The sequence below is a fragment of the Ovis canadensis genome, chromosome 18, assembly GCF_042477335.2.
Source record: "Ovis canadensis isolate MfBH-ARS-UI-01 breed Bighorn chromosome 18, ARS-UI_OviCan_v2, whole genome shotgun sequence".
Taxonomy (NCBI): Eukaryota; Metazoa; Chordata; class Mammalia; order Artiodactyla; family Bovidae; genus Ovis; species Ovis canadensis.
The window spans coordinates 48148001-48173677 of NC_091262.1; the positions used below are offsets into that span (position 1 = coordinate 48148001).

General features: G+C 57.3%; 1 protein-coding gene across 2 annotated transcripts; it reads right to left on the reverse strand.

Moving 5' to 3' along the window:
* Window positions 1–695: 695 nt before the first annotated feature.
* On the reverse strand, window positions 696–25677 carry LOXL1 (lysyl oxidase like 1). 2 transcript variants are annotated; one of them, XM_069559642.1, is made up of 7 exons: window positions 24029–25677; window positions 9616–9724; window positions 6346–6483; window positions 5746–5902; window positions 5049–5144; window positions 3139–3254; window positions 696–1036 (listed from the first exon to the last, which is right to left on the reverse strand). In XM_069559642.1, exons 1-7 carry the CDS (start codon window positions 25185–25187, stop codon window positions 1030–1032), a joined length of 1782 nt encoding a protein of 593 aa, XP_069415743.1. In that variant the 5' UTR covers window positions 25188–25677; the 3' UTR covers window positions 696–1029. The 2 variants fall into 2 exon arrangements, with proteins under 2 accessions (XP_069415743.1, XP_069415744.1); XM_069559643.1 differs by lacking the exon at window positions 24029–25677 and adding an exon at window positions 18246–18424.

The window sequence follows — 25677 nt, forward strand, 5'->3', positions numbered from 1 at the left end:
TACTGTCACTGCCCTGGGAAGGAAGGGAGCTGGCAGGAGGCAGGTGGGTGCAGAGGTGTTCCAAGGGCTTGTACGAGGAGAAGGAGCGGGGGATGTTCCTTCCCCTGCTCCTTCCGGCCTGGATCCAGGGTCCAGCTGAGGGTACTGCTGCCAGGACAGGAGTGAAAGCGCCACTGCCTCCGTCAGCCTCTGCCCAGTAAGCCTTCTCCCTCCCCTTCCTGGGCTCCACCGCTGCCCCCAGAGGCTGTCTCACTAAGCAGGCAATGCTTCCACGTTGGGGGCTGCACCCCCTCCAGCCCCGTGAGCAGGAACTGTCTCTGACTCTGATGTGCACTCTGTTCCACCACAGGCAGGCATTCAGTAGGTGCTCAATATGTGAGAGGGCGGCAGGTGGCTGGTGGAGGGGGTGACTGTGTGAGAGCAAGGGGGGTGGGTGGTGGTGGAGGATGAGATGCGGGGGGGCCCCTCCCCCAGTGCGTCATGGGCCTCTCCCCACGCAGAGGGCTTGGCGCCGAGAGAGACCCTATGGGGCTTCCACTGGGGGCTCGAGGCCCTCTCGGTCAAGCTGTGGTCCTGACAGGGTGGTGGCTGCCTTTCCACATTCTGCTGTGAAGGATGGGTCCCAAGCATGTCCCCTGAGCCCAACCTAGCTCTGGTCATCCCAGCCGGCAGGCCACATGCAGAAAACCACGGAGTAGAAAACCCTTGTTTTATTCAGCCCAGGCCTGGGCAATCTTACTCTGTGGTATGGCCAAAATATAAAAAATAAAAACCAACAACCAACAAAATAACGTGGTAGGGGAGAGTTAAGTACACAGTGGGGCCTGGCATCCGGAGTCCCTGTGGTTTCGGCCCCCGTTCGCTCCCTGAGGCGGGCAGGGAAGGATGCTCCCGCGCGTCCAGCTGCCCCTGCCTGTGAGTGGGGCCTGGGCCCCTTGGGCCGGGCTCGTCCTGGTGGGAGGCTGCCTGGGGAGCAGGGCCTGCTTTGGAAGGTGGGGAGGTGGGCCGGCTGTATACACCTCCCTGGGATCAGGATCTAAGGAAAGAAAGAGAGCAGGTCAGTGGCAGGCTGAGGGGCAGGGAGTCAGCCAGGCCCCCACCACCTCCCCAGCTGAGCGCTTCCCCTCCACTCCCCTCAGTCACTGGGGCTCAGGGAAAGGGGCCTTGCACCCCCCAGCTCTAAGAAGAGGGGTTTCATGGGCTCCCACCCAGGGCGTGGTCATGGCAGCACGCTGCCCCATGCCCTGAGCTCCAGACTGTTTTTTAGGCCATTAGCTACTGTCTGGAAATACTTTCTTACTTCTTCTAACTCAGTACTTTTGGGGAAAAAAAAAAAGCCTCCTTTTTCCTCTTCAGAAACATGATTGAAACCCACAGGCGTCAGTCCCGTGGCCTTTCTGGGAAGGCTCCGTCCAGCTTCCTGCGCACTGGCCCAGCCGCCTGCCTGCGGTCAGGGTCGCAGAGACGCACTAATGAGACCTGAGCCTCTCCAAGCACTTATGTAAAGGGCTCGGAAGGAAGGGCCTCGGCATTCCCAGCGCCCGCAGGCCCCTAGGCGGCGGGGGGGGGGGGCGGCTGGCGAGGGGGGGGGGCAGCTGCTCTGTCCACCCTGCTGAGGGGCCCAGCTCACAGTGCCTCCCGGAAAACAGGGGGCTGTTTGGATGCTCCCTCCCCAGCAGGAGGAGCGACAAGAGGGCGTGTGCGCTCCCTGCCTCCCTTGCTCCCCGCTCAGCCCCCTTTCCTCCTGTGAGGCTCCTGCCTTCCTCCCCGCCCCCCACCACCCCTGCTAATCCTTCCCTCAACTGCTTCCCAGAAAACCTCTACTGTTCAGGTGACCCCTGGACTTTTAATGGCTGAAAGAGACAAGCCCTGAGGAGCAAGAAGGTGCTGGAAACCCAGGCCTGCCAAAGGGCTAGGTTGCCAGGGATGGGGCAGGAGTCAGTCGTTCCCAGGTCACTCCATGACCTGGATAATTCTGATCTAATCCCACTAATGAGGAACAGAATCTCTGAACTGAACCAGAGGCTACTGTTCCCACAGTGTGGTGGGGGCTGTGAACAGTAAGCTTAGTGGCAGCAGCCAAGGGTGAAGGGGCTATCTGTAAACACACACAGAGCACTCACATGCCAAGCCCTGACCCTGGTCACATGCTGAGCCTTAATCCTGGTCACACACTGAGCCCTAATCCTAGTCACACTCTGAGCCCTGACCCTGGCGACAGGCTGAGCCTCTCATATCTGTGAACCATTAATAAGCAGGCATGTCCGGGGAAAAACGCTTTTCTGGGCCTTAGAATCCCTGCCAGTTGTCCCCTAGCTGATGGACTACAGCTCTAGAAGACTATCATTTTTTTCTTTATTTTTTAAATGGAAGAGAGTTGCTTTGACCTGATCTAGCATTTAAAATTCACACAGAGTGCAACTGCATTTCTTAATGAGTTTGTAAGCAGGCAGTCCCTCTGCAAAGTACTTCACGTGAGGAATCAGGAGAGAGGCTGAGGACAGCCAGCCCGGGCAGCTGAAGAGCCATGTGCCAAAGGCCCGGGCGCAGAGTTTATCAGCTCCCTCCACAAGGGGGCCCAGGGGCTGATGACCAATTAGAAGTGACTCTAGCCAGAATCCCTGCTAATCTGGGACTGCTTCATTCAATCCACTTTACAGGGACCCTAAGGCTCACACAGCTGCCATTCACTGAGCACCAGTGTAAGGGTTCTGGAACAGGCAGAGACAGCTGTCAGGCCTTTCAATCCGCCTCACAAACCTGCGTGGGAAGTGTTGAAGAGAAAAGATCAGAGAGGTGATGTGAGCTGCCTGAGGTCAGAGTGAGGGGGTCACAGAGCAAGGCCTGCAGAGCCCTGCACCTCCTTGATGGCCCCTGCCAGTCTCCAGTTGAGAGCTGGGGGGCCACGCCCCAGATCAGCGCCTGCAGCCCGAGTGCCACCCCCATCCTGAGCACTGGGCTTGGGGTGGGCACAGACGAGCCTCCTCCTGCCCAGCCTGTGGGCTGGTCCAGCTGCAGCCATGCGTGGCCATCAAGGTGACCCACAGGCAGGTATCCTCCGTGTTTCAGGAGCAGGCCCTGCTTGCTCCTCGAGTAGGAGAGGGGCTGGGGCAGGGAGCGGGGTGGCCGAACACTTACTGGACAATTTTGCAGTTTGTTGTAGAAACGTAGCGACCTGTATAGTGGATGTTGCATCTCACTACATTGTTGGTGAAGTCAGACTCCAAAACGATGTACTTTGGGTTCACATGCACCTGAAGAACGAAGGGAACAGATGGAAAGGGATCTGATCAGGGGGCTGTGCTTCACTTGGTCGCCAAGGAAGGTGGAGAGGCAGATGGGGAGACACAGAGGGGACGAGAGAGAGGGAGACGAGGAGATGGAGACACCATGCCAGAGCAAGAGACGCACTGATGCAGAGGCGGGAGAAGAGGCGGAGACACAGAGAGAGGAAGGGAAAGGCAGCTCACAGGCAAAGACAGCATCATCAGATCACCCTTCTGGGAAGACAGGAGGCTTCCTCAGTCAGAGCTCAGGACAGGGGGCCCGGCACAGGGCGTTCAGAGCCACTGCCCCAGGGAACCCAGCAGTGAGTGAGGGGCTGGGCAGGGATCCCATGCCTGGTCTCCCTGACTATGAAGCCCGCAGCCTTTCACCACGCGTGCCCATCTAGATGATCCACTGATGGCCTATCTGATGCCAGGTGGCATCTCCTGGCCTGGAGCCCCAGGTAGCTGACACTCAACTGAGATGATGACCCAAGCATAACCTGGCTGAAGAGGAGCTGTTGGGACACGAGGAAGTCTTTAAAATGTTGGACTGACAGGGGAGGGCTTCATTGGGTTAGGCCACACCCAGCCTTCACTGCAGAGCATTTAAGAAGAGATGCAGTGATGTCATCTTTAAGTTACATTTCTTAGAGGCAGGAACTGGGCATTACAGGTCTTGAATCCTTGGAACCTAGAACTCAGAAGGGCTTTTGTGTGAGTTTGTTGAGTGGATGAATGAGGGAAGAAAAAAGATACCCTGAACAATGCTGGCCCCTAGGTAAGGCTGAGCAGAGGCCTCACCAAGCCCAGTGAGAGGTGCTTAGGACAGGGCTGCAACCAACAGCTTCTGGGTTGCTGGGTTCTGAACGCAGCTGCCTAGCAGCCCATCTTTGTGCAGATTAAAGCTGCTTTCCAGGCCTACCTTCTCTGCTCTTCTTTTACTCCAGAGTAGAGAAGAGCCCAAGGAGCCCAGTAGAGTGAGCCCTACCCTGGCTTTGCACCTGCAAGAAAGAGGCTAAGATTTGGCTTCCCCAGGTGAGGCGGTGATGACCTGGCCCCTGCCCAGCCTGCATGAAGGCACCATGCTGGGTTCTGTGCCCCTGATGTCCTTTTCTACTTGTGCCCCCAACCAAGGGACATTGGGGTGATTGGATGTGGAGGAGGGGTTCAGGCCAGAGGGGATAAAGCCCTTGGCTTTACGAGGGGTCCCGTGAGGAGCTGTGTCTCAGGGAAGGGCAGTGTCCTCTCCCAGATGGCACAGTGCCTGCCCTGCCCACAGACAGGGGGAAGGCCTACGTGGTTCTCCAAGTCCTCTGTCACTTGGGAAGAGAGTCACCCCTCCTCCAGCATTACCACGCCTGGGCTGCAGCTTTCTTGGCGTTTTTTATGGGAAGAGGCTGTGTCTGCCCGAGACTAAGACCTTCAGATGCAAAGTGCAGACCTCAGGGGACATCATTAGTTGCAGAGCAACAGGACTGTGAACGAGGAGCCTTAGCCTGAAGATACTGGCCTCCCCTTTCCCCTGCACCCTGGGTTCCAGCTTCAAATACTGCTTCCCAAACAGACTTAACTTTTTCATTTCTGTTCACTTGACCCAGAATCCACCCAGCCTCCTAGACCCACCTCAGGTCCCCTCCTGCAGGAAGTCTACCGTGATTGCCGCATTTAGAGTGCTCGTGACTGCCTGTGAGATCTAACACCCAGCGGGTGTACACCAGAATGTGCAGCTTATGTCAGGGGTGAGGACACTGGGCTGGAGGAGTGCCTCCAGGGCCCTACCTTGAGGATGTAGTTCCCGGGCTGCACATCGGTGATGTCAATCCACTGGCAGTCGATGTCTGCGTTGTACGTGTCATAGCAGCCTGGGCTCAGGCCCTAGGAGAGGGGACAGGGGCAGAGGTTGGGGTGCTGTGCACTCCTCAGAGAGCCACCCCATGCCCACTTCAGCAGCCTGGGCCTCCTTCCTCTGTGCTTTGTCCTGACCCTGCCCTCCCTCCCCCCAGGAGCTGCTCAGCATGGCTCTGCCCTGTACTAGACTCACTGGGCAGATGGACCAGAGCAATGAGAGATGTAATTGGCCAGAAGGAGGGGTGAAATGAAGGTGGGGGGATGCCTGGGAGAGATGCATGGATGAATGGACAGAGAGAGATAGGCAGGATAGATGGACACTCTCTGGACAGAAAGATGGATTTGGGGGCCCAGCTAGGCAAATGGAACATTAAGCCATCCGGACTTCCTTGGAATGTCCCTTTTCCTTCCATAAGGGGACACTCCTGGAAATGGAGATGCAGGGTAGGCCCTGAGGAGCCCTGTGGTGGCCTCAGGACTGGCGAGAAGACCCACACTCTGGAGAAGCCAAGTGGCCAGGAGCCTCGGCACTAGCCTGTCTTCAGGGTGACCCAGCCTCCCATCTCCAGGCAGCTCTGCCCCGTCCTCTGGAGCCTGGCCCTACCTCTCCAGCCCGACCTGACCTGACCTGGGTGTGAGAGGTGCAGGCATAGCGCTTGAGGTTGCCAAAGTCACAGGTGCTGTCCTCCAGGCAGAAGCTGGCCTTGTGGCCCTCGGCCACCTTCTTGCCTGTGGCTGCGTCTAGCAGGTCATAGTGGCTGAACTCGTCCATGCTGTGGTAGTGCCTGGGGTGGGAGAGGAAGCAGGAGAGGAGGGCCTAGTCGGCCCTGCCCACTCCCCTCCCGAGATGGCCCAGGTGACCCTGCCTCCTGACCAGCCTGGGCTCCTGGGCCCCTGTGTCCCACAGGCAGCATCTCTGGTGTCCCCACCGAGCCAGGCACCCCAGGAGGGCACCTCCTCAGGGCCCCTCACTCCTCCCTGGGCTCCTACCTAAACTGCCCTCCCTTGGGCGATGCCCTGCATTCTAGACACTTCCATCTCCTATCCAGACCGATCTTTCTATGTCCCATCTTCCAGCCCAGCTTTTGCTAAGGCTCCGCTGAAAAGTCCTTGCCCCAGTGATGGATTCTTGGCAGAAAACACCTCACGGGGCCCTCCCCCCAGCCCCGCCCCTGCCAGGGTGCTCGCGGGGCACAGGGTCTGGGCCCAGATGGGGGCGGCCGCTCACTGGTGGCAGCTGTGCCACTCCCAGGCGTGCCGCGGCCGGTTCGGGAGGAAGTCCGCTGTGCCCTGGTTCTTCACACGCTGGGGGAAACGCAGCAGCACCCGCACGTCGTAGTCGGTGGCCTCGGGGGCGTAGGCTGTGCTGTGGGGACAGGTGGGGAGATCAGAGGGGGCTTAGGTACCAGCAAGAGACACCCCGCGTGGGCCGTCTTGTCCCTCAAGGTTCTCACAGCCGAGCCCTGCGTTGCAGCCAAGGCTCAGGCCTCCACTCCTCTCTGCTGGCCGCCCCCTCCCCTCTGCCGTGTGGCTGGAAGCTGCCGGTGGGGACGCTCTACAGCAGGGCCTGATAACGACCCTCTGAGGATCCCTGATGCCTGCTTATGACTCTCAGTTGGGGACAGTCCCTGAGAGTGGTGGCTCAGATGGTAAAGAATCTGCCTGTAATACTGGAGACCTGGGTTTGATCCTTGGGTTGGGAAGATGCCCTGGAGAAGGGAATGGCTACCCACTCCAGTATTCTTGCCTGGAGAATTCCATGGACAGAGGAGCCTGGTGGGTTACAGTCTAAGGGGTCACAAAGAGTAAGACACAACGGAGCGTGGGGGCATATCAAAATCTTTGGAGGGCTTTTTAAAAAACAGCCTTGTCCAAGAGATTCTGACTTCCCCGCTCCCCCTACACCCTGGGTTCTAGCTTCAAATACTGTTTCCCAAACAGACTTAACTCTTTCACTGATCTGTCCTTTTGTCTGTTCTATTCACTTGACCCAGAACCCAACCAGCCTCTTAGCCGCAACTCAGGTCCCCTCCTCCAGGAAGTCTGCTGGGATTGCCCCACTTAGAGGGCTCTTGACTGCCTGGGAGATCTAACAGCACTGCCTCTAACAAGCCCTGATACCACACACACCCCAAGCTGGGCCTGTGTGAGTAGGCCACCTCTCCCTGCTTGTGTGGCTTCAGGGCCGGCTACCTGACGTGTTTCGCTGGGGAAGCACTGGTTGCAAACTGCCTGCTCACAATTCACTTGCTGTCCCCCGGTTGCCAACTGAGATGGGCCTTGTGGGGAGGGAAGGGAAAAGAGAGAAAATTGGGGGGCGGCAGTGAGGGGACACATGTCCACACCCCCCATAGGTAGGAAAAAGGGCTGACTGCAGGCATCCCCCCTTCAGCTGACTGCGGACAGCTGTCTTGGCCAGCCTCAGGGGCACTTCCCTAGCAATCATTAAAGGTTGGGCCCTGAGGCCAGAGGCAGGAGGTGGCCAGCCATGGGGATTAGCTCTCTGTGAGAAGATGTCTGGACACCAGGCGCTGCAGGCTTCTGTCTGCCAGGATGTAAGTCCCTTGGCCTTGTCTGAGGGAGGCTTGGAATTTGTCTCTGTCTGCGCTGGAACAGAACATCCTCCTTCCCTCTGTTCAGCTAAATCCTGCCCTTCTGTTGGGCTCGGCACACCGTGGGAACCCATTAGGGTCTGGGTTCTAGGCCCAGCTTGGCCACAAGCCCGCGGTGAGGCTTGGAGTGAATCCCTTCCTTCGTCTGAGGCCCGCCTGCTGTCTGTGGGCTGGCACCAGTCTGCGGCTGCACTTTCGGCCATCTCTTCGGGCCCTGCCGCTCCAGGGCGCTGGTCCTGCTGCATTTTCTAGGTCTGTATCCCACGCCCAGCCTCCGTGGACGCCTCAGCCCTTGCCAGCCGCCCCCTCCTCTGGCCTCGTGCAGCTCCAGCCTGCCAACCACCACTTCTAGCTCTCCTCCACTCCCTGTTGCTTGGGTGTGGGTGAGCGGCTACCTTCTCCCGCTAGATCAAAAGAGCCCTCAAACGGAGCCCCGGCTGCCTCCTCCCCAGCCCCCCTGGGGGCCCAGGTGTGGGCGCACGGGATGTTCCATGAAGATGGAGTAACAGTTTGGTTTTGACTCAGACTCTTCAAAACTCAGCCTCAGTGGACAGCCATGGAGACCGAGCTCCTGTTCTCTGACGGCGCTGCAGTTAGAGCAGTACTCTGATGCTCTGTTCCCAGGTATGAGACCTGAGTGGGCAAGCCCGTTGAGGGGACTCACATGTGGTCCCTGGACCTCTGCCAGCTCTCACACTGTCTGTGGCCAGTCTGTAAGGAGATAAGGAACTTCCACCAACACGTAAATCAGCTGCATCACCGATCACACTGGTTCAGCTGATACTTCTTTTTTTGAAGCAAGACTTTCTCGATGAAGGAAGTGGTGAATCGAGTGACAGTCACTGCGAGCGCCCTCATCTTGTTACAGACAGATAACAGTCTGTGGTCGGCTGCTCTGAGTGGCAGTGAGTGAGAGGTTCCCTCAGTGAGAAAATGCTGAGATCCCTAAGTGCTTTCCAGAGACTCAAAAGTGAAAGGAGAGTTCAACTGCTTTAAAAAAGCAAATAATTAAGGTGCTTTCAACATAGCACCTTATGCTTTCATAATAGGTGCTTTCAACACAGAGGGATGTAAACAAAAGAAGTCAATGTAATCTTTAACTAGTTGTTTTAGCATGGGGAGATGTCCTCAATGCATACATATTTGACCAGAACATTCGCCGTCAAACTGAGAAGCAAGCTCTGCAAGAGGCAGAATCACCCAGGTGTAATGGAGAGTCAGCTGTGCTCACCTCCTGGGTTCAAGTAAACTGATGACCTTCCGCTCTCTCGGGTGCAACACGCAACGGAGGCCTCACTGCCACCTGTGCCCTTGGCCCCTTCTGGCCAGCCTCCACCTGTCCTCTGTGGAGATGGCTCCATAATCCTGCCCTCTGTCCTGACGGCAGCTAGAACCCTCAGATCTGAGGGTTTCAGTTCCTCTCACTGCTCCTCAGTTACTGATGGGGCAACACAGACCCTTTGGGGTTGGTGTGAAGTTGCGTGCTTAATTGCTCAGTCATGTCTGACTCTGCAACCCCATGGACTGTAGCCCACCGGGCTCCTCTGTCCAAGGGATTCTCCAGGCAAGAATATTGGAGTAAGTTGCCATTTCCTTCTCCAGGGGATCTTCCCCACCCAGGGACAGAACCCTTATCTCTTATGTCTCCTGCATTGGCAGGCAGGTTCTTTATCATTAGCGGGTGTGAAGATGAAATGTCATTAAGTTCCTGGCAGGGTGATGTATACCTAAAAGCTGGATCTCCCCATTCCCTTCCCCACCTGAAACCCTGGGGGCAGACAAGGCCCACCAATGAGAAGGCCAGGGTGGTGCAGCCTGCAGGGTGGTGCAGCCTGCAGGCAGGTTCTGGGTAACTCCCAGCGACTGTCCACACTTCATCTCCTTACCTGGCCAGGCACTTTTCCTCCGCAGCACAGCGCAGGGAGTACAGGTGGGCTCTCTGGACGTAAGTGGACGCTTGCACGTAGTTGGGGTCTGGGACCAAGTCAGGGAGACCTGGAGTGAGGAGTGGGAAAGAGAGAGAGGAGGGAGCAATAGCTTGGCATTGAGGAGGGTCGGGATTAAATTTAAGGCCCAGAGACCTCCCCAACCCCAAATATCCTTGGTCGTCCTCAGTTCTCTACACTGTCACCTCCTCCTGGAAGCCTCCCAATATGTATGTAAGTGAGGTGTGTGACATGAACCATTCTCTCTAGGCTCAGGTGTGGGGTCAGGGAGGTCAGGGAGCAGGGGCTCACCTCTGGAACCCCGTGCTGTGGGGATCACTGAGCCTCCTGGGAGACTGGGGGGGATCTGGAGAAGTGGAGAAGCAGAGAAAAGAGAGTGCTCTTGACAGGGGGCGGAGCAAGAACAGGGGCCTGGGGGCAGGGCCGAGCTAGCTGAGCGATGTCCTGGTGCAGACACTCCCGCTGGTATCCTTATTTCCCAGGGCACTCTCTGCTCTCTCTCCCCTGCAGCTGGCATTCTTCGTGAACCACCAAGAGCAAGCCCTAGGCTTCCAGCCCTCAGCGGGTACCAGAAGCTCCTGGGCAGAGCCAGGTGAATGGCGGTTGGCAGAAGTGAGGGTGGCCAGGAAGGGATGGGCTCACAGGAAAACACATCCCTGGAGCAGGCTGCTGACAGGGCAGGAATCTTGGGCGCCCAGCCCGCCTTGCTCAGGATTCCTTTCATCCTGTCATTGGCCCCCAGAGCGGACCGCACCTTCCCGTCTGCAGCCTCTGGCCTCCAGTCTGAGGAGGGCCTGGGGCCCAGTGCCCAGGGGAAGTCTGGAGTCTGGTCCAGTCCCCGGATCACTTGTTCCTCTGGTCAGGCTGCAGCCAAGAGTATGTCCATTCTGCTCCCCACCCCAATCCCCGTACATAACCTCATCCCAGTGAGTTATTAGGACTGAGCAGAAGCCGAACTCAGGTGTCCAGACCCTAGCCACACGGAATAAAGAAGGAAAGATCTTGATGTTGGGTGTGTGGAAGGTGTAGGGTGGGAGGTGGGCAGGGGGTCTCCAGAGCCCTGGGCACCGTCCCAGCTTAGCCACCAGCTTAAAGGGGAACGGACCTAGGTCTCCACGTCCCCTCCTCTCTCATGCTGCCGGGCTTTTGGCAAATAAATGATAAAATGAAGCTGTAAGTTCTTTTTAGCTTCTTTCAAGCCCTGTGTTTTTTGGGGGGCAGGCACAGTGAGGGGGCTTGAGTCATATAGACAGGCTTCTAGCCTCTTCTTGCTGCCAAAACCCTCGTCAGCTTGCAGGTCCAGAAGACAAGACAGAAGAGGGGGATGCTGGCTTCTGAGCCTTTCCCAGAGGTTTCTGCCTGCCTGTCACCCCTCACAAATACATCTCTGGGGCTCCCAGACCTTACCCCTGCCTGCCTAGGGCCCAGGCCTCAGGCAGGAGCAGCCAGTGTGATCTCACCTGCTTGGAATGAAGAGGAAGCATGGAGCACAAGGGTGGGTGAGGATGAGGTGGCTCCTGGCTGATGGGGGCTGTCTTGGCCAGCCTCGGCCCCGTTACTCAAGCCCCTAGGAATGCTTGCAGTCATTTCCCCATGGAGCGTCAGGCCCTGAAAGCAAGGGCCACCTCCGAATCAAGCTGTTTCTCACTCTCTGGTCCATAGAAGCTTGTGGGTGGGGGAGAGAGGGGTGAACGGCCAGGAATGGTTCCCTTCCCATTATCAAAGAGCCTTTCCCTCAGCAACATGTGGTGGTGGGTCAGCTGGGCCTGAAGCTGCATGAGACCTACATTTGGCACCAGGCAGCCTGCCACCCCCACCCCAGGCCCAGTTTCAATAAACACTGTACAGATGACTCTACAAAGCTTTCTGGCCCGACCCTTCCTCTCAGTCCAGGGAAGCTCGAAGAGCCAGCTAAGAGGCTGGGGGTACTCGGGGCTGGTGCACTCCTGGCCTCTGACTGCGCCTTGACTCTGATCACATACTGAATTCTGATCCTGGCCACACGCTGAACCTTGCTCCTGGTCCTAGGCTGAGCCAAAGAGGGACCTCAGGTTCAGGCAGGTGCCTCCTGTTCCAGGAAGCCTTCTCTGATTGGCAGTGACATTCCAAGCTGCTCACACTTCTGCCTCACTACTAGGTTTCCTCATATGTACCCGTGTCTGCTCCCCTCCAGTCTGTACTCCCTGAGGGCAGGGCTCAGGCCCCACTCACCCCCTCAGCGAGCTTCAGGGCCGACTGTTAAGCTCTCTGTCAGGCCAGCTTCTATGCTGATGGTGGCCTCACACATTACTGTTCCACTCATCCACGAGCGTGCTCCTCACCCTCCCTCAGGAAGCCACCGCACACAGTGGTGCTGGAGGGAAGGGGGCTCAGAGACGGCAATGAATTTGCCCACAGTCACACAGCAAGTCAAGGAAGCCCCAGGATGAGCTTCCAGGTCCCAACCTCTCCTTTACGTGTCATTTCTTCTTTTCATAAAAATGATTTTTTTTTTAAGTTATAATTTACACTGAGTCAAATGCACAGATTTTGGGCATACAGTTTGACAAGCTTTGACAAATGTACACAGGGTGTTAGAGCCACCACAATCATGCTACGGTCTGTTTCCATCATTCCTGAAAGTTCCTCCCTGGCCCTTCTCAGTAAATCTCCCCTCCCTCCTCCCCAGGTAACCACTGATCTGCTTTTTAATCACTTTAGATCGGTTATGCCTTTTCTAGAACTTAAATGGAATCACCCTGGTCATTATTTTATGTTCTTTATTCTGCATCTCTGACCAGCATGGGGGTCCTGTGACTCCCCACCTTCACTGCCGTGGGGGAAGCAACAGGAAAAGACAGAGTCTAGGCTGGGTCCCCTCAACCCCCCTTAAAATCCCCACCGAGGTCTCTGGGAACAGCAGGCCCCCTCCCGCAGCTGGTATGTTTTCCCAGGGAGGAACAATGCCTCCTTCTCTGCTGCTCTCCCAGGAGGCATTCCATCAGCAGCCAGGCCTGCAGGCTTGGGCTCTCAGCCTCTCCACAGGGGCCTGGGTGTGTGGGTGGGCTGTGTGTTGCTGGAAGGGGGCTGAAGGAAGGCTTGAGTGGGCACTTGTGGATGTAGGGGTCGGGGTACCGGTTTGTTACCTCTGGTTGTGGGGGTACATCCAGGCCCTCCAGACAGAGTGGTCAATGTTGGTTAAAGTTCAGTTCCAACAAGACCTGTGCTCACCTCTCTTCCCCACCATCCCAAGAAATGTGCATTTTAAAAGGAAGATCCTGGTCATCAGGTCATCAGAAGGCAGGGAGAACCATCAGTCATGGGATGTAATTTTGTGTGGGGGGGCCGGGGCTGGGATCTCTTATGCAGAATGTATGGAGTCAGCCAGCTTGTGGACCTCGCACTGGAGACATTATAAAGTAGTGTAGTGGGAAGTTTTTCTGGAGACACTTGTTTTTATAAATGCAGAGAACTTTTATAAACTTTTATAAATGCAGAGAAATGAATTCTCATTTCAGAGCAACCACTATCACTGGTTTCTGGAAGACCATTCTCATAATTTTTTTTTAACTTTCATCTTTACCCTGACCCTTAGACACGTCTTTGAACATCTGTGTCTCTGCATAAAATTGGAAGTGGGTATGTATCCGTGAGGTATATGAATGATATTGTCTTATGGGTCTCATTCCGTTTCTTGACTTCCGGTCAGTATTAACTTTTAAGATATGTCGAGTTCATTGGTTGTCATTGTGAGTATGATTCCACAGTTTCTACCCTCCATGACCAACCTAGCCAGTCTGCTGGGGATGGGGTTGACTCCTCAAAGGCTGGGCGACGGGCTTGCTCAGGCTACCCAGGGAGGCCTGGCCGCCTTCAGCGTCCTGCCGTCCTTGCCCAGGAGGTGGGCAGGAGCCTGACTTCTTACCCTACTGTCACAGGCCTTCTGCGAGGCCCTGGGTGGGTCTGGCCCCTGTCTGTGCCTCACTGCTTCCATTAACACAGACTGACTGTGCTCCACTTCACTCAGGGCCGGGAGCCTGGGGCTGACCCTCTGTGAACACGCTTCCCCAGAGACAGTGTGCTGGCCACAGGGGTTCAGGCTGCACTAGGGTTGGGACGACACTGAGTCAGAGGGCGAGGGCCCTGGGGATGACTAAAGCTAGGCTGCTCAGCTGGGGAGGGGGCTGGGTGTGAGCGAACCGGGTCCCAAGGCCATTCTGCAGGCAGCCTCTGGTCTGGAGGAAGTCCCTCAGCCTTGGGGGCCCTGTTGGACCCTCCAGGGCTGGGAGGACACGGAGCAGAGGGCCAAGCGCCAGTACGCGGCATTCCCGCTCTGCCTCTGGGCTTCCTCTCCGTGGGACCCAGGGCCCCTGCACACTGCCTCCTGGGGGTCTGATGTCCTCCCGCCTCCCCCGGGCTGGGCCTGGAGCTGCCGGCTGGCCCCCACACCAGCCTGTGGAAGGCTGAGGACTGTCTTCCTGCTCCCTGGCAGGACTCAGCTGGGGCCTTCTGGTGGGAGAGAGTCTAGCAGGCGCTATCTGCCATCTCGCCCCGTGCCTTATGTTCCAGGTCCTGCCCCTTCTTTAGGCTCAGTTTTCCCACGTGGATGACGGGGAGATTACAGTAACCATCCCTTGAGAGCAGGTTTGATGGCTCCATAAACACTTGGAGATTAAAATATTTTTCAGGAGCTATTCAGGCCATTCCCCAGCTTTGGGCGAGAGCCCAGGACCTCTTACAACCTCTGCAGACGATACTCTAGCTGCCAGGAAATTCTCCCACCGTCTGACCTAAACCCTTCCTGCTTTAGGAGGGATCTGCTCCCTCCTGCTCAGCGGTTCCTGGCGGCTGCCCAGAGCGGAGGGTCTGAGGTTACATTCCCTCCGCGTGCCTACACCTCACCTGTTTTCCTCTTGACTTCCTCTTTCCTGTGAGTTCCATAAACCTCGTCTCCTTTGAAATCCTTCTCCCCAGCCTCCTGCTCACACGAAGCAGCTGAAGGCAAATGGAATGCCAAAGAGCCCTAATCTCTCCAGCCTGGGGCTGGAGGATAAACAATGTCCAGCAGGAACCGGTCAGTGGGTTGTGAAATATGTAGACAGAGGGATGTTTTGGCCCGAGTGGCCCGACTCCAGAGCAGCCCCTCAGTGGGGAGAGCAGGAAGCTCAGAGAGCATGGCCTGGAATAAGGAGGGGCCGGGAGAGCCTCCGGGGTGGCAGCTGGCAGCTCTGGGTCCTAGGAAATGATCGTCTAATAATAAGGACATTAAACTGTCAGCGCCACACCTGGGTGACCAGCAGGCAGGCAAGGTTCTGCAGGATCCACTATGGCCCACCACGAAGGGCAATACAGTCCAGGCAAAGGAGCTAGGATAGTCACTGAGCCTAGCCCAGAACCTTCTGTGGCTCCCCATCACCTACAGAAACAAGGTCAGATTTCTCAGGGTGGCGGCCAAGGCATTCTGTGGTCTGACCTTAACCTGGCCTTCCAGAGCTCTCAATCCTAAGGATCAGGAGGCAGCTCCTAGCACAGCTGACCTTTTCTGCCCCTGACCTCTGACCCCATAGCGCCCTTGCCCTGGAATTCTCGCTACACAGACACAGACACAGACACACACACACACAGACACACACACACAGACACACAGACACACACAGACACACACACACACACACACAGACACACACACACACACAGACACACACACACACACACACACAGACACACACACAGACACACACACACACACACACACACACACACACACACACACACACACACACACACACACACACACACACACACACACACACACACACACACACACACACACACACACACACACACACACACACACACCCCTTATACGGGGTACAGTCCTGAGGCCCCAAAGCCGACCTCGCTAGCCCTCCTCTGCCCCGCCCAGGGCCCCTCCTTCCTCCTTTTTCCAGCTCCCATCTGCTGCCCCCACCAGACTGGGAGAGGCAGTACAAGGGCAGCGATGGCCTCGCTACTCTGGGTGACAGTTCCAGACTCGGAGGAGGGCAAGTGTGTTTGTTCAATTGAGCAAACTACCCAGAAGTAGCTGGGGCGGAACTGGAGGAGGCCGCCAGGGGAGGTGAGCTACCTTCTGCCTCCTGCCACCTCCTCACACCCCTCAATCACTCACTCTTCCCAGTGTGAGCACGCCCACCCACCCCACCCACGGGCCCCCTCTTGCAGGCCCTGCCTAGTGCCCTGCCCCCACCTCTAGAAGGCTCTGCAGATCCCGTGGTCTCCTGGGTTCCCTTGCTGCCCCTCAGACCCTTCTCAGTGACCTGAACTTTTTATCTTTCTTGCAAAACTGCCCATCTCAGCTTATGGTGACTTTACCCTTTCAGCCATACAGGACATAGTCCTTTCCTATCATGCCTGACACCTCTCTTTCTCTTACACCCCACATCCAATTCATCAGGAAAAGCTCATCAGCTCTATCTCCAAAATATATCCTGAAACTGACTGCCCCCCACCTCGTTGTTATCCCCCTGGCCCGGCTGCGGATATCTCAGCCTCGATCTCTGTACCAGCCTCCTCTCAGACTCCCCCTGTCTGCCTCCACACAGTCCATTCCCAGCACAGCAGAGAGAGACCCTCTTAAATGTCACTGTAGTGGCTCCCCCATGAGTGGACCGTCGAAGTCCTCACAGTAGCCTACAGGACCTCCATGGTCTGGACCCTGTTACCTCTCTGACCTGTCTCCCGTAAGGCCCCCACACCCATGCCGTGCTGCTCCAACCACGCTGGAACACACCTGACAGCTCAGGGAGTTCCTACCTCAGGGCCTTTGCACTGGTTGGCTCTTCGGTCTGGAATGCTATACTGGCAGATGGCTGCATGGCTCACTTACTTGACTCCTCTAAGTCTTTGCTCAAACGTCACCTTCATGAAGCCCACTCTGACACCTTTGCAAGCTCTCCCAACACTTCAGAGCTCCCTGACTTCTCTCTGCTTTCTCCACAGTACTTACCACCTTCTATTATTTACATATCATGTTTACTCATGAAGATACAAGATCTACAAGGACAGGGATTTTGTCTCTTTTCTTAAACTCATGAATACCCAGCGCTAGAGCAGCACAGAGAAAGGCACTCCATGAACTATTTGTTGAATGGCTGCATTTCCTCATGAGATGGTATCTGCTCTCCTCAGCCAGCCTTCTGTGGTCTGGCCTTAACCTGGCCTTCCAGATTTCTTAACCCTAAGGAGCAGGAGGCAGCTCCTAGCACAACTGACCTTTTCTGCCACTGACCTCTGACCCCATAGTGCCCTTGCCCTGGAATTCCTTGCTATGCAGGCACACACACACACATACCCTTCATGGGGGTACAGTCTTAAGGTCCCAAGGCCTACCTTGTTATCCCTCCTCTGCCACTGCCCGGTGCCCCTCCCTCTTCCCTCTTCCACCACCTGTCTGCCGCCACCCCGCTGTGGCCCAGGTCTGTGCAGAGCGTGTTCGGAGAGCTGGCGAGTTGGCAAGAGAAGGAAGTAGACCTGGACCATGGCATCCTGCCTGCCGGGGCTCAGGCCCCAGCAAGAACAGGGATGGGTTCAGGGTGCCCTTTGATTCCCTGTACCCCAGCTCGGGGCCTGGCACCTGCACGCCCTCGGCTAGCCTGAGGACAAACACCGGCATCCCACAAAGGGTCTGCTGGCACTGCCTACAGGAGCACAGCCTTCATTATCACGTAGAGGCTGGGACTGACTCCAAAAGCCCTTTCTTTTCAGAAAGGATTAGCTTTGGGGCTGGAAAACCATGGTTCCTGTCGACCCACGACAGGGAGGAAGGGCGGCTTGTCTCCTGAGACTCGGGTGGCTGACGCTCCTCAGGCCTTGACTTCCCTCCCTGAGCACCTTCCTGCTCTGGTGTCCTGACACTCTTGCTCCGTTTTCAGGTGATGCCGAGATGCCCGGTTTCTGGGTGCCTGTCACTAAGGGGGAGAGGGGCCCAGGTGCAGCCTGGCCCTGCACTCCCGAATCCAGACAGCAAGGCCCTCTGGCTCCAGCTGCCTGTGGGCAGGAGGCTGTTAGGTCAAGGCAGGGGCGGGACAGGAGCAGCCTCTCCTTCCGGCCTCCCTCCCTCCCAAGCGGGCTGCTGCTCCACAGGAATGCCGGGCACAAAATTGGAAGCAGGTGTGGGCTGCTGGGCCGACCAGCGGCTCCTCCCCCGCCCTTCCTCTCCTGCCTTTCCAGCCACTGCCCCGGGGAGTTTTCCATGTGTTCTTGGCTTGGACAGGAGTCGCGTGGACTTGGGCTGGGACTACTGGGGAGAAGTGCCCCTTCGGAGGTGAAATGCCCCTTCGGAGGGGGCATTGAGATGGGGGTACCTAAAGTGGGAGAGAGGAGGAGAGGGGGGCGAAAGGCCAGAACAGCCCCCTGTCCCCCCGCCCCAACCAAGTGCGGCAGTAGACTGGTACCTATAAAGTCTGAAGCACCTTGCTGGGCCACCACCCCAACAGGCTCTCTGGGGCCTGTGAACTCAAGGCAAAAAAATCCAACTTTTTGTGTCTTAACGGGGTTTAGATCTGAGAGAAACAATGAAGGTGGAGACATACCCTTCCTTGAGGGGCAGGAGCAGAAGGGGAGGTTGAGGCTTGGTGAGGGGAGCCAGCCTGGATCTGAGCTTGGCTGCTGATGAATTCTGGGACCCTGGATGAGTTACCGAACTTCTCTAGCTTCAGCTGCCTCCTCTGTAAAATGGGGGTGATGATACCTCACAAGCTTGCCAGGAGGACTAAAGGAGGAAACAACAATAAAATGCTTGGGTAGTGTCTGGGGCATGGCATACTGTGCGCACTCAGTCGCTTCATTCATGTCTGACTCTTTTGTGACCCCATGGACTGTAGCCCGCCAGGCTCCTCTGTGCATGGGATTCTCCAGGCAAGAATACTGGACTGGGTTGCCATGCCCTCCTCCAGGGGATCTTCCCGACCAAGGGATCGAACCTGGGTCTCCTGCATTGCAGGAGGACTCTTTATTGTCCTAGCCACCAGGGAAGCCCTTGTTACACAGTAAGGGTTCAGTAATATCAGTTGCAATTATAATTATTTAATTATAAATAAATAAATCTCTTTCTGCAGGGATAGTCCAGTTTGAGAGCAGGGGGAGAGGATGTGGCCCTCAACTGGCAGATATGAGAGGAGACAGGAAGTCTGCCTGCAAGGAGGCTGTCCCCGACACAACTTGTTTGTTCCGACACCAGTGACCTCTGATTGCCAAACAGGGGAGCAGCAAGAGGACCCAGGCCCCACTGTCTCCATAGCTGTCTGACCCTTTACCCCAACTTCCTCGGCCTGAAACTCCATTTCTTTCTAAAGGAGCAACTTGGGACAACTACAGGGAAGGAAGGAGTGCTGAGCTGTGATTCTGCCTCCACCAGTCACCAGTTAAAGCAAGCGTGGTCAAGTTCCTTAACCTCTGAGGGCCTCAGTTTCCTCATCTGCAAAATGGGAGTAATAGTAACAACAAGGGTTGTTATGAGGATTGTATGTGTGCTTAGCCGTGTCCTACTCTTTGCAACCCCGTGGACTGTAGCCCGCCAACCTCCTCTGTCCATGGAATTCTCCAGGCCAGAATACTGGAGTGAGTTGCCATTTCCTACGCCAGGGGATCTTCCTGACCCAGGGATGGAACCCACGTCTCTTAGGTCTCCTGCATTGGCAGGTGGATTCTTTACTACTAGTGCCACCTGGGAAGCCCGTTATGAGGATTAAACGACTCTAACTATAAATTTCCAAGAACAGTGTCAGGTGCTGTCCGTGTGCTTGTTAAGTATTCTGGAGTCTGGAGTGGAAATGATAGGGCTTCGTGCTAACAACACACTGGGAAGGTGTTCTTTGCTTCTAAATCTGTGCACATTTTGTTTCATCTCACTTTGTCACAACCAGTGCTCACTGCCCAGAACACAGCAGGAGGCAAGTATCTGCTAAATGACCAAATGGAAGTGAGAGGTTAGCCTCCATACATGAACATTTAGGAAAAAAATAATGCATGGGGGTTAAGAACGCAGGGTGGGGAGTCATACAGATCCAAATTCTGGTTTCACTACTAACATGTCATGTGACAATCAGCAAGTGAACCCGCCACCTTATCTGTGAAATGAGATGGATTATCAGCATCTGGCTGGTGGGGTTGCTTTGGGAATAAAGAAAGATGATGTATAAATACAAAGTGTCCAACATATGCTAGCAGAATATTCCCCCTGGAGGTGGCTGGGGGTAACTGGGGCCTGGCTCACAGGTGGCTTGAGGGTGGGGTCCCCTCAGTGTCATGAAGACATGACAGGCTCAGTGTGAAGTCTTGGCTCTGCCGAATCCAGCTGTGAGACCTCCCTGGTCTCAATTTTCTCATCTGTACCACTGGCCTGTAATCCCCACCTCTCTAGGAGGCTGTGGGGTGAATGAAATTGCACATCGAGGCCACTAAGCTCAGTGGGTGTTCCTCTGCAAATGGTTGGAGTTGTGATCATCTTTCCTGCCTGGGGGCTCTGACTCTGGATGTTTGCTGGGTGGAGGCCTGCTCTGTCTGCCGTTGCATCTCCTTCAAGCCTTGTGGAGGTGGGTGCGTGACCTGAGTCAGGAAGGCAGGTCCTGGTGGGGAGAAGGGCAGGCAGCAGGGAGCCTAGGCCGCTCTCAGGCACTAAAGGGTCCCATCTGGACTCTTGGGTGCAGGAGGCTGGATGGAGAGGAGAGGACCCTAGAAACGCCTAGGCCTGCACCGTCCCCGGGGGCTGTGGAGGCCTGAGAGAGGGAGAAGCAGGGGATGGGAGGAGGTGCCTCAGGTTCTGGAGCAATAGGCTAAGGCATTTGCGATTTTGTCCTGAAGGCCTTGGGAGCCCCAGAACCTTGTTGAGCAGGAGAGTAATGTGATCAGCAATGCAAGGGTGTATCTGCCTCACATGTAGGGTGGACTGAAAGAAACCAGGGAGGGGGCAGTCATAGCTCTAACTGGCTGTGCGAGATAGGGCTGGAAGAACTGTGTCAGGCACGGCTGGCACAGCCATCAGAGGTGCCCTGGGAGGATGTCCTCCAACTGGCTGTCCTCCCAGGGCAGCGGTTCCACCTTATTTTCACAGGGTGGCCAGAACCAGTGAAACAGGCCAGGGGTGTAAGGAGGAGCCCTGGGAGAAGAGGCACGGTTTTCCAGGGCCTGCACAAATATCACCAGATCAGAGGAGCTGAGGCTGTGGGGAGGCAGGAACAGGGACAAGGAGGCCAGGAGGAGAGAGCCTGGCCATGGGACAGGGAGGGGCACAGCTTAGGGGTCGCAGCGGGGCCTGGGAAGCAGGCACCCCCACCCCCAGGCCTCTGCCTGGATTTGCTGGGACAGTCAGGCCAGGTATGTGATCTGGGCCCTTTTCCTTGCCTTCCATCCAGTTACACGTTTCAGAGACAATGGCATTGCAGGAACCCTTGGGTCCCCCTCTCCAGGGTGGGAGGGAAGCGGGTACAGGCACCCGAGGAAGAAACCAGGCTCCCGACAGGCGCTTGGAAACCGCCCAAACGTGGAGGCCGTGGGTGGTGTGCACATGTGTTTGGTATTGTGAAGACATGTCCACGCCCGTACACGCGCGGGCTGCCAGCGCCCAGCCTCAGACCCCTGGGTGTGCGGCCAGGAGGAATGAGGTCAGCCTCAGAGAATCCGCCCTGGACTCCCACACCAGGCCTGGGGGTCTGATCTCAAGCACAAAGCTTGGCCTTCCCCGAGCCGGGATTTTCCACGGTCCCAGCCTAGCAGGGTGGGAAGGGGAACAAATGATGGCGGAGAAGGTACTGCTCCCTCTCTGGCCTCTCTGTGAGCCCGGATTTAGCCTGCATTCCCCACCCACACACCATCCCCTCCAGGACTACTGAAGGGGCACCTGGAGGGTGCTGACAGCTTGCAGCAATACTTGGGCACCTACTCCTCCTAGAAGTCCTCCCTGTTTCCTAGTCCCTGACTGGGGAGGCCCCTCCTCTGGCTCCCCTACACCACCACCCTCTCCCCACCTGCCCGATCACAGCCCTGAGATGCCCCCTCATCTATGCCTTCCTCAGGGCAGGGCCTGGATTCAGCTTGGCATCTTCTTCAGGGGAGAAATGTCTTTAATCTCAAATGAACACTGGGGCTCAGGGGTAATGGCCAGAGGCCCTCCAGAGCACCAAGCACCTCTACTCCAGACACAGCTTTGCCCTGGTCAGTCTCCCTCTGAACCTTAAGACCTGACAGGCCACAGAAGGGCCTTAGAAAAACCCACTGGCTCGGGGCACAGACGTTGAGTCCAAGGCCTGGCTCTGCCAGTACTGCTATTTGAGGCCTGGGTTTTCTCCTCTGCCCAGAGGTGGAGCGCTTCTGGCTGAGCCCCACTCCGCAGTCTTGCATTCGAAGAAAATTCACCACAGCAGTTTAGCCTATAGGTAAAATGTGCTCTCCTCCACGGAGCTCTAGCAGGGGCTGATGCAGAGTGGTACCACACACCCCTGCAGGGCTGCTGTGAGTCCTGCTGAGGATCAGATGCAGGTGAGGCTGCGAAATCCTTCATCACATCATAGAAGGGCCCTCCCTCTAGCTCCTGTCTTGAGCTCCTGCAGATTCTCAAAGTGGGATTCAGCATTCCAAGTTGAAGGCTATGCTTTGAATGTGAGGGAGAGCTGGAGCTAAGTCGCTTTAGTCGTGTCTGACTCTCTGCGATGCTATGGGCTGTAGCCCACCAGGCTCTGTGTCCATGGGATTTTCCAGGCAAGAATACTGGAGTGGGTTGCCATGCCCTCCTCCAGGGGACCTTCCCGACCCAAGGATTGAACCTGCATCTCTTACGTCTACTGCGTTGGCAGGCAGGTTCTTTACCACTAGTACCAACTGGGAAGCCCCTGAATGTGAGGGAGCGAGTACTACCATTGGGGACACTTCCCTCCCCTAGCCTTGGGCTCCAGCAGCTCATAGAGAGACAGGAGTCCCCACCCCTGCAACCCAGCAGCAGCCTCTCATCCAAGGTCAGTATGGCTGGAGACAAGGATGCATCCCCATGTGGACAGAGGCTGAGGAACAAAGGCTGGAGGTGCAGTATCTGTGCCCCTGAGCCCCTCAGTGCTTAGCCCTCACCTGGTGGGCCTGGCACAGCCACCCTGGTGTGGAGCAAAGAAGCAGGAGTAAAGATTCAGGAATATTAATTGCAACCTGAAAGAGGCAAGGCTGACGTGGAACGCACACACATTGGGTCTGAATGGAAAACCTTGACCAAAGCTGACTGTGGACTTGCAGAGACAGAAGCAGGAAAGGGAATTCTAGGAGGGCAGAGGTTAGGTCAATGGCCGTTCAGCCCTGGCCAGACCACTCATGGGCCCTCGCCAAGGTAGCCTGCCTTAGAACAGCATGTGTGGAGCTGCTCATCTGAAGAAGGAAGGCCGCCCCTTCCACTGTGCAGATAGCTTTTCCAAGACTAGGTTATATCTTCAGCCTCCCCCTATCATCTCTGTCCACAACTGCCTCCAGGGATTCTTCCCAGCCTGGGTGTAAAACTTAAGAGGGCATCTAAAATCTCAGTAACTAAGGGAAGTAATATTTGAGGCAGTATTTTAAAAAATTAGCAGTACTGCAAAAAAAGAAATCTGATGAAGCAAATATCAAAATTTCAAATAAAGACAGATTGCTATTGCTAATTTTCAGTTTTTCCCTGGCTTGAATACAGTTTGGCATGGCACCATTACTCATTCTATTTCAACATTTGATATTTTGTTCATCTTTTTTTGGCATGATTTTTGATCTAAAAATGCACTGAAATATTACTTAAGTAGATTACTAAGTTTTCTGGCGCCCAGGCCAGTGCCTCACTTGCCTCTCTAGTGCAGGCCTGGCAGTGTCCCTCGAAGGAACCCCCGGAGGTCCAGTCTGCTCTCCTGTCAGGCCAGACCCTCTCTTCTCATCTCCTGTTCATTTACGCCAAGCCAACCTATGTCCAGTGATCGGGAACTTGTCACACCTCCGGAGGTGTCCCCGAGGCCTTTCTGACCCGGATGCTCCGTGTGTCACCCTGTGAGGCTGGCAGAGGGGCACCTCCAAGAGGGGAGGACGTGCCCCAGTGGGAACGAGGGAGAGGTGGGGAGAGGGGCTCCTTTAAGTGTCCTCAGATGACCCAAGCGTCTCTTTCCAAAGCCTGTCCAGCCCCTCCATCCCCTATCCCCCAGGTCAGAGCCTTGGCCTGCCTGGCCAAATCTTGGCGCCATGGGGATGTGTGGACGGTGGTGAAGGCCTGGGAAGCACTGGGGCTGCCGTTGGGGGCCAGGGTGGGGGTCCTGACTTAGCAGGCGGGGGAGCCTTCTGTAAAGGATGGACGAAGCGCCGTGCGCCGGGACGGACTCACCTCGACCGTTCTGGTTGGGCCGGTACACGCTGCCCACGCTCAGGCGGCCCTGCTGCGCGCCGTTGCGCTCGGAGCCCGGCGGGGGCGCGTCGGAGCTGCGCACCGGCAGGTAGGGAGGCTCCAGCACACGGAAGGGGGGCTGCGGCTCCACGGCCCGCGGCGGGCTGTAGGCCTCGGGCGGCATGTTGCCGTAGGGTGGGTACCAGCCGAAGCGGGGGTCGCCGCCGCCGCCGCCGCCGTACGTGCCGCCGCCCCCGCCGCCGTTGGGCTGCGCGGCGTCGGGGCCCGGGTCGGGGTAGGCCGGCTCGAGGCCCGCGGTGCCCTCGTGGTACAGGCTGTGCGAGTAGCGCCGGTCCAGGCCGTCGGCGGGCTGCGGCGCGTACGGCCTCTCCGGGGCGGCGGGATAGAAGCCCTGCGGCGGGTACTCGGGCTGCTCCTCGCCGCCGCCACCTCCGTACTCCTCGTAGCGCGCCCGCGGCTGGAAGGGGTAGACGACCCCCGCCGAGGCCACGGCCGCCGCGCCCAGGCCGCCGCCCGCGCTGCGGTAGTACACGTAGCCCTGGTCGTAGGTCCGCGTCGCGGGGTCGTACGTCTCATAGTGGCTGACGAAGGGCGCCTGCGGGTAGGGGAACTGCTGCTGCGGGAAGGAGGACGGCTGGCGGTAGGTGCTGGCGAAGGCAGAGGCCGAGGCCGAGACCGAGGAGGCGGAGCCCCCGTGCCGTTGCTGGGAGACGGAGGTGCGGGCCCGGGCCATGCCCGTGCTGTCCCCGACGGCCACCTCGCGCCAGTTGTCGGGCACCTGGCCGAAGCCGAAGGGGTGCCGCGCTTGACCGCGCACGGTGTCCGAGGCGACGCGCCCCGGCAGGGGCAGGGACGGGGCCTGCCGACGCCGAAGGCCCCCCTGGCTGCGCCGCGGAGGGGCCTGGGGCGCGCCCGCCAGCAGCACCCGGGAATTAGCCTCGGAGCCCTGAGGCCCTGGCGGCACGTACTCCGCGCCTGAGTTGAGCAGGCTGTACACCTGCCCGTTGTTCTCCCACTGGATCAGCTGCCGCCAGCGTCCCGGGTCCGAGCCCTGTCCTGGCGGCGCCTGCTGCCCGCGCACCAGGACGCAGACGCAGGCGCCCCACACCAGCTGCCAGCCGGTTAGGGCCAGAGCCATGGTGGCCCCTTTGCGGAGGCCCGGTTGACCGAGAGGCTCTCAGGAGTGGTCCCCCGTGCGTGCTTCTCTTCCCACGGCCTCGAGGACAGGACGGCTCCTTGCCCGCCCCAGCTCTAGCTTTGTCCATCCTGGCCTTGTCCCGAGCGGGACGGCTCCTCCGATGACAGCATTTCGAGGCCAAGGGGGTCAGGGCAGGGCAGGGGCGGTGCCCAGGGCTGCACGAGGCTCTCTGTAGGGTACCGGGCAGGCAGGGCCGCCTGGGGGCCTTACATGGCCAGCCCGGCTGTGGCTGGCCGCGCTGGGCTGGCGCTTTCCCACTCTGAATGAATAAGCAACAGGCTGGGAGCTTCGGGAGGTTTTTCGGGCGGCCTGGTCCGCCTGCTGGGGCCTCCTCCGCGGGGCCCTATGGCCCGCCGGGTTTTAGCTATGTGGTCTGTCCCACAGCTGCTGGGCTCGCTCCCTCAGTCCCTGGAGCTCCCAGCCAAGCCGC

Bases quoted from the DNA above. Each gene is read 5' to 3' on its own strand.
- LOXL1 (XM_069559642.1), bottom strand. From the start codon at position 25,187: ATGGCTCTGGCCCTAACCGGCTGGCAGCTGGTGTGGGGCGCCTGCGTC. The intron at 9,725-24,028 runs GTGAGTCCGTCC...TCCTCACTCCAG, and splicing joins GCCCAACCAGAACGGTCGAG to GTCTCCCTGACTTGGTCCCA. The intron at 5,145-5,745 runs GTCAGGTCAGGT...CCCCTCTCCTAG, and splicing joins CCTGCACCTCTCACACCCAG to GGCCTGAGCCCAGGCTGCTA.